The sequence below is a fragment of the Diuraphis noxia genome, unplaced genomic scaffold (assembly GCF_037042655.1).
Source record: "Diuraphis noxia isolate RWA-SAM2 unplaced genomic scaffold, SU_Dnox_SAM2 contig0006, whole genome shotgun sequence".
NCBI classification, from domain to species: Eukaryota; Metazoa; Arthropoda; class Insecta; order Hemiptera; family Aphididae; genus Diuraphis; species Diuraphis noxia.
In genome coordinates this window covers 2,201,604-2,216,831 of record NW_028301716.1, presented here as the reverse complement: position 1 = coordinate 2,216,831, position 15,228 = coordinate 2,201,604, and the positions used below count along the sequence as shown (strand labels likewise).

Below are 15,228 nucleotides of genomic sequence, written 5' to 3'. Positions count from 1 at the left end.
CCAGACTGACCGTAAATAAATTACCAACACACTACCAACTAGAGTTGTCTATAAAAAAAGAGCAAGACGTGATTTGGTTGAAAGAGCAGTAAATAATACACTCGAATATAATATTAGTAAGTGTTATAATCATAAGGTAATAATATAGTTGAAGGGATGAGTGAGATAAAGGTGGACGGTGTTTGTGCAAAAGGGCTCAAGTCCAAATTTTTCATTTTTCATATTATACATTAATTTTATACGCAATTTTGCGCCGCGTCTACTGGTACCACTGGTTTGGACAGACGTAGAACCGTTATCAAGTTATTGATATGTGCGTTTTGTCACATGTCGTAATAACTAAATTTTGTTTGTGAAAAAGGACATAACTGCATACGTAAATATTGGTTTTTGTGTAAAACGGCACAAGTCTAATACTTAATTGTGTAAAAGGGATCAAGTCTTTATATTTTTATACGTTCTGTGGTTAAAACGTTTTATTAATCAATTTTTAACTTTTTTAATTCAAAAAGATGACTTCAAGAAGAGCTGAAAATCTTGTTTCATTAGCAAACAATAGTAAAAACTTAAAAGAAGGTAGAAACCAAGTTATTCACTTTGCATTAGTGTTGTGTGTTTGTATTTATTTTAAACCAATTTCTATATTTTATTATTTACCTACCTATGTTGTTAGTAAAAATTATATGTAAAATATTAATTTATAAATTACGTTGTATTATTTTGTACTAAAAGGGAATGATAGTAATAGCAATAACTGTCTGAATAATCGTACAAAGAAAATGTTGACTGTTAGACGAAATTTAAATGATGAGCTAAATGCTTCTAAGATATCCAACTTGTATGAAAGCAAACAAACAATTATGGTTAGTTCAAATTTATCTACATGATTAAAAATATATATGCCTATTAAGCAAGTTACTCATATTATTTTCATATTTTTTATTTTAGGAATGGGTTGAAGATGTTAATAATGTTAATAAATTAACTTCAAAAGATGTTAGTATAATTATTTGTTATGATAAAAAAAAACTCATTTACTTAATTAAATTTGAAAATAATATAAATAATTTTCAATTTTATAATATTATATTGTATTTCATGAATACATTATGGTATTTTGTTATTGAGATACTCAGTTATTAGGTTATTAGATACCTAGTAAATAAGTTAATATTTAAAATTTTAGGTTGTTGTTATACCTACATTAAAAAATTAATTATATTTATCTATTAATATTATATTATACCTCATTACTCATTAGTCATTACTCACCAATTAATTTTACTCCAATTTTATTTTAAAACATGTTTTAACTATCAGGATTATAGCAAAATAAATGATCATCTAGAAAATACAAGTATGTATTGCATTGATAAAGTTTTAGAAAAATGTAATGAAAATATTGAATCAAATTTTCCTGATGATATCTTATCCTTGTATAAAGTAAATATTCTTTTTTAATATTAATTCTCATTCCTAGCTTTTTAATTTAACATAATATTGCTTTTATTGATTATTTTAAGAATGATGGACTTGAAAATATTAATGCTAATCATGCTTACAATGCTTTTAATGTTAATTTTGCGATTGCTGATGCTAAAAGTCTTAATAATGGTTCAATTAATACAAATAAAAGTGTATCTATCAATGGTACCATTGAACGCATGGTGAGTTTTTAAATCCAACTAAGCTATTTTATAATTATTTAAATAAAATAGGTATATGCTTATTTTTTTTTTTTTTTTAGAGTGTAGATAAATTATTTGATGATGATATTGTGTTAAGTGAATTGAGTAGTTTAAATAGTTTAATATTAGGAACTCCTGAAATTAAGGTAAATATCAAATTGCACCTATAGTATTATTTTCAAATATTATCTACTAGCCGACCCGTCACAGCTTCGCCCGTGATTGGTTGTTTATTTTGCCTTCGGACCATGATATGTAGAATTTTTTATTCAAATATTATTGTTTATTGTGATCGGCTAGTAAATATAAAAAACGGTTTCTAGCGTTATAAATGATAAAAATAAATACTGATAAAAAAGAAATAATTTATGGTTGATAAAGATTTATTAAAGAAAATTTATTAAAGATTTATTAAAATTTATTAAAGAAAAAAAAAGAATTAAAATATGAATTTTATAAGACTTCTGAGTATATGATGTTTTTTGTTATATTTCCTGTTGAAATTAAAATCATAAGATGATTCGGGTCTCCAGTTCGAGAAAATGCCACGTATAATTGCCCATGTGAAAAGCACTCTGTACGAAGATCTACGCCAACGTACTTGAATGTTTGACCTTGTGCTTTGTTTATGGTAATGGCAAAAGAAACTTTAACCGGGAATTGAAGCCGTTTGAAAGAAAACGGCAAGTCAGAGGGAATCATGGGAATTCTTGGAATAAATGCAATTTCTCCTTTCGCTGGCCCTGTAAGAATTACGGCTTCTATAATATTATTTCGCAACGATTTTATTTGTAATCTTGTACCGTTACATAAGTTCGGTGGTTGAAGATTACGTAATAATGTAATTGGAGCACCAATTTTTAATTTTAGTTTATGAGGAGGAAATCCCGAAGGAGAAAGAGAATTGAGAAATTCTTGTGGATAATGAATAGCATCATCTGTTGATGTAACTGTATCAATAGATAGATATTCACGTGAGTGTCCATCGAATTTTAGAAGGATGATATCATTAATTTCTTCTGCTGTTACATTTCTTGGAGAGATTATAGCTCTTTCACATAACCACTGATCTGATTTATTGGACAGATTAAAAATGTCTGGATAAACTGTAGAAATCAACTCTAACACGTTATTGACCACCCGTCCAATCGTGTGATTGACAGAAATGTAACCATTTTCATTTTCTAAAGTTCCATTTCCAATTTTCAACAACTGTGCTGGAAAAATATCGTCCCCTCCGCATAAATAAACTCTCATGTTTGTTCGCAAATAAAGTTTTTCAACATAGTTCCATATATGGGAAGATTTTAAGCAAGCATTAACGACATCAGCTCGAGTACCTTTAGGGATTACTGGTAAGGTTTGACGGAAATCACCAGCGAAAACGAATGTTATGCCACCCATAAACTTATTATTACACCTAAGACTTTTAATGTTCGATCAATTGCTTCGATATGTGATCTGTGACTCATTATACACTCATCCCACACAACGAATGAGGTTTTTTGAAGAATTTTTCCATGAGGGCCACTTTTACGAATCGGACAAACGTATTCTGTATCAAATAATACATTTAACGGTAACTTGAAAGTCGAGTGAGCAGTTCTGCCGCCACTAAGGAGAGTTGCTGCTATACCAGATGAAGCTACTGCTAATGCAACTTTACCTGAGGATCTAATTTGAGCCAACAACAAATTAATTAGGAATGTTTTTCCTGTACCACCCGGAGCATCTAAAAAAAAAACTCTTCCTTGATGATTCATTACGCTTTCTGTAATAACATTAAAAGCATATTTTTGATCATTTACTAATTTTGGTAAATTGATTTCTACAAAATCTTGTAATCGGTTATTATCGTAAGAACGCAAAATTGAGAATTCAAAAGGATCAGATGCATTTTCATTTCGAACAGGTGAGTTCATTCCAAATTCAGTTAAATATTTTTCAGACAGAAAAACAACTTTATCTTCTATTTCAATCAAACCTTTATTAAATATTTCATCAGAAAAAGTAAATTGCAAGTCATTTAATCGAGTGCGCTCTGTAAGAAGAATATCTTCACAAAAATCATTTCTGAACTGTTCCCACAAAGATTGAGGTTCAGACGGTTGGCAGAAAACTATGATTATTGCGAATAATTCTCTTAATTTTGAAGGACTTTCTGAAAGAGTTGCCTCCGCTAGAGTATTTTTCCAGTCATTTTTTAAAAGCCCAAGAGCAAAACAGGAAGCTTTAAAAGTCGCGTGAATGACTCCATCAAAGGCCTTCAAGCTTTCAAATGAAGTAGGGCCTTGTACATAATTTAGTAACAATCTTAAATGGAAGCACTCACTTTGATTTGGGTGAATCGTGTAAATTCTACCAATGGCAGTGTCCATTTTTATTCCTGGCCAACCTGGAACATCTTTTCCCCGTCTTCTCTTTAACCAGCCTCTGCTATTATCCCAGGTGTAATAAGAAGGAACTTCATGATAGAACAGTGTTTTCGCAAAATCATCATGTGAACACAGTTCAAAAAATGCAGTTAGTGTCGTTTTTCTTGGATTTTCAATAACTTGATGAAGATTATTATCATTAAAGAAAACACGCTGTCCATTTTCTAGATGAACAGCCAAGTGCTGAACTGTCGGATCTCTATCATGGATTTCAAAATTGAAAATTCTCCAAAACGCTTCAGAAGTACATATGTATCGACCATTCAAAAAATTTGTAATCTCATCGTTTTCACGATTAACAGAAAAAGTAGCTCTATCTGATCCTTTATTAATATATTTACATATGTATTTTATCGCTTTAACCGTATGACAGTATTCTACGTTAATATGCGCATTAAAGCACCTAGATAGCACTGGACAATACGGTACAACCCAACGGTTGTCAACCACGATTTCTGTTTTACCACGAACTTTTAATATTGCAGTATAACCTCCATCATCTGGTGATCTCCGTCGGTAAGTCGGATAACCATCATCTCCAGTTTGAGTATCCTTGACCAATTTGTGAGGGTATTTCTTACTACATTTTCCAATATTCATACATGGCGATCTAATATTTAACTCGCCGCATGGGCCATGAATCATATTCTTGCAAACTATTTCATAAAGTATAGGATCTCTGTCTTTGTTTGGTATCTCGGCAGAAATAATTTTATCAATTTCATCTGGCTGAATTTTCGTTTGTAACCACAAAAGAATGTGGCAGTGTGGCAAACCTCGTTTTTGCCATTCAACACTGTAAACATAACAATTTACATCTCCGAAAATATATTTATTTTTTAATACATGCATAAACTTTTTTAGTTTGAGATGAAAAACTCTAGAGATTATATCGTGTCTATCAAACGACTTTTGATCTTGAAATAATTCATTTTTTATTTCCGGCCATTCCGGGTTGCATGTAAAAGTAATAAATAAATCTGGACGGCCAGATTTACGAACATAAGTCATGGCATCCTGATTTTTTTCATGCATGTAACGTGGGGAGCCAGTAAAAGAGGAAGGAAGAATTACTTGTTGCCCAACGTTATTAGCATTAATATTTGCATCATTGTTAACAGCATCTCGGAGGTGAACATAATCATCCGCACGTAGTTGTTTTTGATGGTTACGAATAAAGTGTAGTCTTTCAGAAATCAATTTTGCCATCATATCTACGGCGAATTGGCTGAATAATGTTTTGTAATAATGTAGATGATTTAGACTTGTTTCTCTAACCATAAACCTATAAGAATAAAATTGCATGCAGGATACAGTTTTGGTTCGATTTTGGTTATTTTCCTGTAATATATTAATGTGATAACCGTCTTCGCCTCTAGTATACATCAATGGATATTGCAGTGCATCATAAGATCTATTCAATTCGGAAACTCGACTCCAGATTAGATCTAAAGCTCTGTATGAGGTGATTATATTCACGCAAAACTGTTTGCAATGATTCAATGAGACCTCTTTTCATATTTGGAATCATATTTGTTCGAATAGATATTTGATCCGACTCTGACATAAAATATATTTGTAAAAATTTAGCATTATTTCCAATTTCGGGTAATAAACTACCTATTAAATGATGCACTTGACCCGGAATTTTAAAAGAGGGCATGAAGTTCCCTTCACTTCTTTCGTTTGCTCCAAACGATGTCATTTGAAACAGAGTGTTATACCGTCTAGAATTATCAAAGAAATGTTTTGATAGAGGGTGAGAATTATCAATTAAACTTTTAATTAGGTCTGGAAGATCCTCAAATTGGTGTAAAACAACTTTACCGTCAGCGCAGCAAAGTCCATGGGTTTCATCTTTCCATTTTTTTGCATGGCACTTAGGACATAATATAGTCATTCGTCCAATTTGAAGCGCTTTAATATTTAAATAATCAATCTCGGATTGATAATTAAACGCTGATTTCATACTCAAAGCGTTACGTTGCTCCTGAGCACGTGTTTGAGAACGTTCTGGTGTGTTATTTTGTTGCCTTCTGTTATACATTCGAGATGCATTGGCAGTTCTTCTGCTAATGCGTGCTCTTTGCGCTCTCGGCATGATAATGAATTGGCCACTTACTCAAAATTTGGGTAAGAAAAAAAGGTAAAAAAACTAAGTACAAATTATGCCAGTGTGCTGATGCCAGTGACTGATGTTCTCTTAGATTGTTTACTATAATGTAATATTACAAAAACTTTAGCCACAGCAACGCGTGGCCGGGTCGGCTAGTAATATTATAATATACAAACATGCCCGATAAACCAATAGCAACCACTATATAATACACTACTTATTATTATTTTAATCTGCAACAATAAACTAAATTTTTATAATTTAGTTTGTTTTTTTCTAGACAGATGGCGCCACTGTTGTATTTTTGACATACACATTTCCTACATTTCGGGTGGATTTTCATAAAATATTCTTTCATAATAACCTTGTCCTATCAGTAACCAATAGTAACTATATGTCATACAATAAGTTTACCATATGTTTCCATTTTATATAAGAACAACTCATCCTCTTTGGATCTGCAACCTATAGAACCGTAACAACTAAAAATATTTAGTATATTTTTTGGCCGAAAGAGGGCGCCACTACTTTGATTCTGTTTTTGATTTTGTATGAACTTTATACTTTTTTTTTATTGACAAAAGTGTTACTATAACCTTCAGCGGAGTGTTGGGTTTCAGCCAAAAAAAATTTCAACCAAATCGGTTCAGTAGTTTTCTCGGTTAGCGCGGTCTAAGAAAAACCCTTACAATTTTATATAATAGTATAGATTAGCTTTTGTTTTTTAATACTATCATGGGAATATTTTATTAAAATTATATAGAATACATTCACAAATCAAAATCAAGTAAATAATATGTGCACAGATGAAAATATAAGTCATGTGTCTGGTACTGAGACATCTATGGATTTGGGTGATTTCCCTGTTGAAAATTTAAAGAAAAAAAGAAAAAGTATAAAAGGGGATTCAAGGGAATATAGAGATTTAATAAAACATAAGAGAAATTCTGGAATAGAGTATGTGACAAACAAAGGAAAGATTGTTCTTGGTCGAAAGTGTATACCTTTGTCAAAATGTAGAGCTGATTGCAAAAACAAAATTGATCTTGAGTTACAAGATGAGTTATTCACAAATTACTGGTCAATGAAAAACTATAATAAAAGAGTGTCATACATATCTGGATTAATAACTAGTAGCAACAAAAAAACACAAACCAAAAAAGAGTGCACACCAGAAAAACAGAAAAATAGAGTAAAGGTTTATCACTATTCTGTTCCAAAAGATGGTATACTTATTTCAGTTTGTAAAATTTGTTTCCTAAAAATATTTGGTGAAACAGCCAAGTTCACTAGAACTATTTGTTCAAAAAAAGTTGATTCTCCTGTCAGTCGGTGTACACCTGATGAAAGGGGAAGGGCAGAACCTCGCAATAAAATAACTGCTGAAGTTCTTAAATGTGTTATTGATCATATAAATCAACTTCCAGCTTATGAGAGTCATTATTGCCGCCAAGAAACCAGTAAAAAGTATTTACCTCCATATTTCACATTGCAACTTGCCTATAATGAATATATTAAAACGGTTGAAAACCCAGTAAGCCGCTCAATATACGTAAAATATTTTAAGTTGTCAGGTCTAAAAGTCAAAAATCCCAAAAAAGATACCTGTTCTTGTTGCGACAGGTTAAAAATCCAAATTAATAATACTAATTGCTCTAATGAACAAAAAACCATACTAATTAATCAACAAACGCTACATCACGCTGAAGCTGAAGAAGCTTTTAATTCGAAAAGAAATGATATTTCTACATCTACAGAGAATACATGTGTTATTGCTTTTGACCTCCAGCAATGTCTTCCTACTCCATCTCTAGAATCGTCGGTTGCTTTTTATAAAAGACAATTATGGACATATAATTTCACTGTCCATAACACTTTTACCTCAAAAGCTGTATGTTATATTTGGAACGAAACAATAGCCAAACGAGGGGCAAATGATATTGGTTCATCCCTATTTCATTATTTGAAAAGTTTGTCATCAGATATTTCGCATGTCATAATGTATAGCGATTGTTGTCCAGGGCAGAACAAGAATAGCATAATTATAGCCATGTGTATTTATTTTTTAGAGAATCAAGATAAAATAAAAACAATTGATCATAAATTTATGGTGCCTGGGCATACACGGATGGAATGCGACTCTGACCACGCCCGCATTGAAAAAGCTCGTAAACGTTATACTTTTCCTATAAACCATCCCCACGAATGGGCAAATTTAATAAGTTGGGCAGGAAAAGATAAATTTACAGTCGTTGAAATGAAACAAAATGATTACTTTGATTTTAATAGCCTGTTAAAAAATAAATATCAAATAAAAAAAAAAGATGAAGCTGGTAATGTATTTGTTTTTCGTGATGTAAAATGGCTCAGGTACACGAAAGAAAACAATACTATGGTACAATACAAAAAATCATTAAGAACAGAAGATAATTTTATTGACTTTAATATGGCTCGCAGAAGTGTAAGAAGTTCTTTATTACCTCAAGCATATAGTAAAACACTTGCAATATCTGACGAGAAAAAAAAAGATCTTCTTTCTCTATTAAATTTAATACCAGATGTGTATCACGATTTTTACAAAAACTTAAAATCAAAAACCGATATCCAAGATCCGATTGTATCTTCTGAAGATGACAGCTCTTAAACTATAATATCATTATTAACAATTATAATTTATATTTTTAAATGTTCAAAAAGTAATATTTTACTATTTTTTTTTCTTATGAAGTCTTATTTGCTTATAATTTTATTTGTGTATAAACCATCAAAGTTTGTTATTTATTCTTATTTTAAACTATTTTTCTTATGAAGTCTTATTTGCTTATAATTTTATTTGTGTATAAACTATCAAAGTTTGTTATTTATTTTTATTTTAAACTATTAAACCTGAAAAATAACATAATTAGGTTAATTTTTTGCTATGAAAAAAATATTGCTCATTTTTATTATATCTACCAATTTAATATCATTAATAAATAATTAATAAAAATGAGTTATTTGTTAATTAATTAATCATTTAGGCTTAGTAAAAAAAGAAAATTAAAAATTCTAAAACTACGAGAACACTGGATAAATCAAATTATTATATAGGTACTATTTTGTATGGCACATTGGTACTTTCTACATTTCTGTATATTGCGAAAAAGGGCACAAGTCGTAAAAGTGGTATTAATATATTCGTGCACATGGGCATAAGTCAATTATAATAATGATTCAAATACTTAAGGTATGTAATACTTAATTATTCAAAGTTTAGATGTTTAAATTACCTATTTGTAAAAAAAAAATCATTCATTTATTGTTTTAAATGGCCAATACACGTTTTTTACGTCTACTGTAAAATCGTGTTTTCTGACATGAGCCCTTTTGCACAAACACCGTCCACTGGTGTTAAGTGACATTTTTTGAAAAGTGGTTTTTATTTTATGGATGAAAGTGTTAGAATATATTACACATTGTAGCAATAAATTAAATCAGTCGAATCATTATTTTCAGTAATACACAATTGATGAAGGTGTTATCTAAACATTATTATTATTGTGTAAGATGGATAAAAGTATTAACGTCTATTAACCCATTTTATGAAATAGCATCGAAATATTTTACCAGATATTTTGTGTTATTGATACTTTGAACACTTTTATCCTCTTGAAATAACTCTTTATAATTTTAATATATTAGAGTACAGTATTAATAATAAGTTAAAATATCGTAAGTTGTAATAGGTATTAGTACTTAATGGTGACTACCTAGTACCTACTACCTATCTGTAGATACTGCCATAGATATTATAAAAATTCTTATAACATCTATGGATACTACAGTCTTATAATATTCATTATCATATTATCAGAATGGTTTACCAAAAATGATAGCTGGATTTTCCCTCCTTTTTTATAGCATATCATAATTTTTTGTTATCATGCTCATAGTTGAAATTTCCTAATATTTATTTATTTGCTTTCATTAACTGAACATAGTAAGCTTTTAGTTTTTAATTTTTAACATGTCTCGTGCTAAAATAATGTTGAATAAAGCATTGAATAATAATTTGGTTGAGCAAAATCGTAGCATAAATAACAATATACCAACAAATAACATAAGTACCAGAAGAAGACAATTTACATTTAATTTCCTGACTATGGTTTTAGTGATTCAAGTAAAGATGTTTAATGGAATTGAATACATATATATATATTTTTTTATACATATTAATTTGTTTTATATTCAATATTATAACTTTAGGTTCATCTATTGAATATGTAAGTGATGAATCCTACAATCCTTACATTGATACTATTTTAAATGGTATGTATTTAAACAGAAATTAATGTCAAATGTTATACATTTTATAACACAATGAAAAATAAAATATTATGATTATAAATTAATACTCTTATTAAAATGCAATTTTATTTTAAAGTATTACTTATTTTATCATTTAAAGGTGACATTTTGGTACCTGATACCCCAGAACAAAGATGGGATACCATTAGTATAACTGAAGGCACTTATTTTGAAGATGAGATCACAATAATTCCTGAAACCCCAGAGACAGAATCTAGAACTCAAATTAGTACTGATATTTTTTATAAAACTAGTTCTACTGCACGAAAATTGAATTTTGATATCAATGAAATAAAACACTTAGGTAAACCTATCATTTTCATTAGGTATAATATAATTAATGCTAATGTATATTTTAATTTATTAATTTATGAAAATTCTAATATAATTTATATTAAATTAATTAATAATATTATTATAGAAGAACCTGAATATACTAATTTAGAGACAAGTTGCCCACAACTAGACTTTATTACAAGCAATAATTACTTTGAAACTCAGCCTATTTATCAATCAAATGAAGATGATAATCATCTTTGTGAAAACAGCATAGGTAAAAATATTTCAACTATGAAAAATTAAAAGAATGAATAACTTTAAAAATATTTATATCTTGGTAAAATATAAAATATAATATTATACCAACAATAGGTATGATTAATATAGTTTCATAATATATAAAACTATTCATATTTTCAAATTATATAGGATTGTAAATTTATTACAGAATCTTTAAATGATACTAATTTAGCTGCAAGCCCAAATACTGATAATTATTTTGCACAATATGAAATAATAACTGTTGATCAGCATAATATTGATGATAACCCTCAAGCTAATAGTATAGGTAATATAATAAAATACAATATTTGTTTTTTTATTAATATTATTTAATTATCAAATCTATGAAAATTAAAATATTTTCAGAAAATTATGAAGTTATTAATAATAAGTGAAAAAAAGAAAAGTAGAAAAAGGAAGAGAAATACAGAACAGTGGAAAAGAAATAAAGCAGCTGCACTAAGATCTAGGGGTGAAGAATACATGTCACAAAAAGGAGTTATTATTCCAGCCAAATCAGTTAACTTAGGTATACTATGTTCAAAATCATGTCGTTTTAAGTGCAGTACAACTATAGACACAGAAACTAGAAAACAATTATTTAATTCATTTTACAAAATAGAAATTAATGTGAAAAATTCTTATCTTTGCAAAAGTATAAGACAAATTGAAACTTCTCGTATTACAAAAAATCCAAAGAAAGTGCGTTCATTTACATATCAAAATTTTATCAAAACATTTAATACTGATATTCGTGTTTGCAAAACTGCATTTTGTGAAATATTTCAAATTGGGAGAAAGAAGGTTGAATTACTACAAAACAAATTAAAATTGATGTATCTCCACAAGCAGACAAAAGGGGAAAGCATTTATCTCGACCGCATAAAATGTCTGATGAAGTGATGCAATATATCAGTAATCATATTGAAAGTTTTCCTGCTGAAAGTTCACATTACCTACTCTAGAAACAACAATCCCAATAGAAAATATTTGTCACCACTATTACATATAAAAAAAATGTATTCATTGTACAAAGAAAAATGTGTTAATGACAATAAATCAGGATGTTATAGTATTAAAGATAGTACTTACAGAAAAATATTTTGTGAAAATTTCATTTTAAACTTTGGTAGTCCTAGGAGTGATACGTGCAGTAGATGTGATGCTGGCGAATCTAACAATGCAGCACATGTATCATTTTATAAAATTGCCTATGAAACTCAACGAAAAGATCGAGAAAATGCTATAAATAATCATAAAATCTGTTATATTACCATGGATCTACAACAAACAATGACTCTACCTAAACTATCTACATCAAAGGCATTTTACTTGAGGCAATTATGGTTTTACAATTTTGGTATTCATACTATCACTGCCAAGGGCCATAAACCATATATATTTACTTGGACTGAGGACTTGGCCGGAAAAGGTAGCAATGAAATTGCAAGTTCTTTATGGTATTTTACCCAACTTTCCAAAAACACTACGTTACAAGATGTGGATCACTTAGTTATATGGTCAGATTCATGTGCTGGTCAAAATAAAAATTGTAATATTATATCATTATACCAGATTATGATTTTAAAAGGAGACTTTAAAATAATTGATCACAAGTTTCCTGAAGTGGGGCATTCTTATTTGGATTCAGATAGAGATTTTAGAAGAATTGAGAAAAAACTAAGAAAAAACCAAAATATTTATACCCCAGAACAATATCGTAGTATAATAAAAGATGCTAGTAAAAAAAATGCTGTATTGGTTGATATGGAACACCAATTTAAAAATGTTGACCTTCTGAAGAAGAATATGAGAATAGTAAACAAAGTGAAAAACAGTGACGGTGAAAAAATACATTTCCGAGACAACATCAAATGGATTAGAGTTGATACATTTGGAAGCTATCAATATAAGGAGAGTTATGATGAAGATGTTCCCTTTAAGACTGTTAATTTATTGAAAGATAAAGATTTTATTCCTACAGATGTAACTTTAGAAAGACTGAATACGAAAATTGGTGATATTTCAAAGGAAAAAATCGACAATCTCAAAACTCAACTAGAGTTTGTTCCACTTTAATTCCAATGGTTTTATGAACAATTATTTTAACAACACCTATCTTGTACTGAATTATTACTTTTTAATTTTTAAGTTATTTTTTTAATGTTAATTTGTATGTCTAAACATTTTTTTTTTTTTTTGAATGTTTGTTCAAGTTTGTCAAAGTATTTTCATTTTATTTTAACTGAGGAAAAGTTATTATTTTTTATCAATATCATTTAAAGTTTGTTTCATTTCAAATATATTTTTTGTTCTTAAAATGATCTTAATTTTCTATTAATTGAGGAAAATTTTAGGATCACATTAAAAAGTTATGATTTTTTTTATTATTTTTATTAATATTTCCAAGTACATTTTGTTGATAAAAATATTTCGTTATTGACTGAAGAAAATGTGTTAATTTGATTGTTATACAGTTAGACAAATAACTTACTATTTTTCTTGTTTTAAAAATTATTATAAAATGTATGATTTTGTTTTTTATAATATTGTATTATTGTCGATAACACCCAATTAGAAATAATTTTTTGTATAGTTACTTTATGGATAAAGGTGTTAAGTACTTATTTTGTGACTTAACTTTAAGGTAAGTCTAGTATGGGTAAACCAATAAACTGAATATTGATAAATATATTAAACCAGTATCTGAGGTATACAACAATCCCAATCATGTGTGCTTAGCTTAAAAATTATGAAAGTTCCAAACATTTAAAATATAAATGCTAAAATGATGGTTCCTGAAAAGTTTTAAAAATGTCACTTAACACCTTTATCCACTCATCCCTTCAGTTGTACTTTATATGTATATTGTATATACAATGAGATACATGATTATTTTTTTTCACTGTGAACTATCTAATAGTTTCTAGTTTTCTATTATCAATTTTAATATAAAGCAACCTAAATTTGTCTAAGTATTTTAAAGCACATTCTGCCTAGTTTAAAAAAAAGTATTAAGTAAGCATAACTGGTGCATGATAAACATTACTCTGTATTATTTTAACTTATTTCTTAACATTGTGTATATACATCATTAACTATATAAGAATACAAGATTATGTACAATAATTCTATATATTTATATTTTATGCTTACTTGAAGTTATATATAAAATGTATTTTATTTGTATCAGAAACTCAAATGAAGTAAATGATTTCATTAATGATTTGGCTCCACCAGAACCACTATCAAAAGAAGTTGGAGTCCAAGTCAATATAATTAAAAAATATATGTAAAAAAAATAAACCAAAACCTTCCACCCGGTAAAAATCTTCCCAATGTGATTTAGAATTAGCATTGACTAAAATTATTTCTTCTGCTAAGTTTGGCTCAGTTAAACATAAAGAGTTTGATGAAAATAGTGAATTAGAATCAACTTTAAATTCTTCTCTTTCAAATTGTGAAAGTCTATCAAATGTATCTTATTCAAGTTCTCAATGTTATATTGAAGAATTTTTTATTAAAAATGAGTCAAATAAATATAAAAAACTTAGATATGAAGTAATGTGTTACCATATTCAAAATAACCCTAAACATTATATAGGTCTAACCCATGAATGGTTTAAACATGGTTTTATTACTTTACTAAGTTCAAATTCTAAAATTTTTGAAAGAGATATACTTTTAAATTTAACTAAAATTCGATTGAATGACTCTTTTAGTAGATTTCTATTTGGTGTTTCAGAAAGTTATAGTTGTCGTATTTTTTGTAAAACTATTAATCTAATTGTTGGTTATTTTAAAGAATTTATTTACTGGCAAAACAAAGACGCAATCATTAAATTACTTCCTATCCCATTTCGCTATAGATATTCAAACGTTCAAGCCATCATTGATTGTCTTGAAATTGAAATTCCAAAACCCTCTGACCCAGTTCAATAGTTATTAACTTGGTCAGATTATAAAAAATGTAATACTCTTAAATACCTAATATCTTGTACGCCTGATGGATTTATAAACTTTATATCAGAAGGGTATGGAGGTAGATGTAGTGATGTATTACTGATAGAGAAATGTGGAT

General features: G+C 28.6%; 3 protein-coding genes across 3 annotated transcripts; 1 reads left to right on the top strand and 2 right to left on the bottom strand.

The window, feature by feature from the left end:
• Positions 1-1,558: 1,558 nt before the first annotated feature.
• Positions 1,559-2,945, bottom strand: LOC149054514 (uncharacterized). The gene is made up of 3 exons (XM_089230104.1): positions 2,543-2,945; positions 2,290-2,431; positions 1,559-1,604 (listed from the first exon to the last, which is right to left on the bottom strand). The coding sequence occupies exons 1-3, from the start codon at positions 2,943-2,945 to the stop codon at positions 1,559-1,561; spliced, it is 591 nt and encodes a 196-aa protein (XP_089086230.1).
• A 134-nt stretch (positions 2,946-3,079) lies between these two features.
• LOC149054513 (uncharacterized) lies at positions 3,080-4,768 on the bottom strand. Its single transcript, XM_089230055.1, has 3 exons — positions 4,372-4,768; positions 3,673-4,242; positions 3,080-3,354 (listed from the first exon to the last, which is right to left on the bottom strand). Exons 1-3 carry the CDS (start codon positions 4,766-4,768, stop codon positions 3,080-3,082), a joined length of 1,242 nt encoding a protein of 413 aa, XP_089086181.1.
• Positions 4,769-7,035: 2,267 nt separating this feature from the next.
• Positions 7,036-8,883, top strand: LOC149054512 (uncharacterized). The gene has a single exon (XM_089230054.1). It carries the CDS (start codon positions 7,036-7,038, stop codon positions 8,881-8,883), a length of 1,848 nt encoding a protein of 615 aa, XP_089086180.1.
• The last annotated feature ends 6,345 nt before the right edge of the window (positions 8,884-15,228 follow it).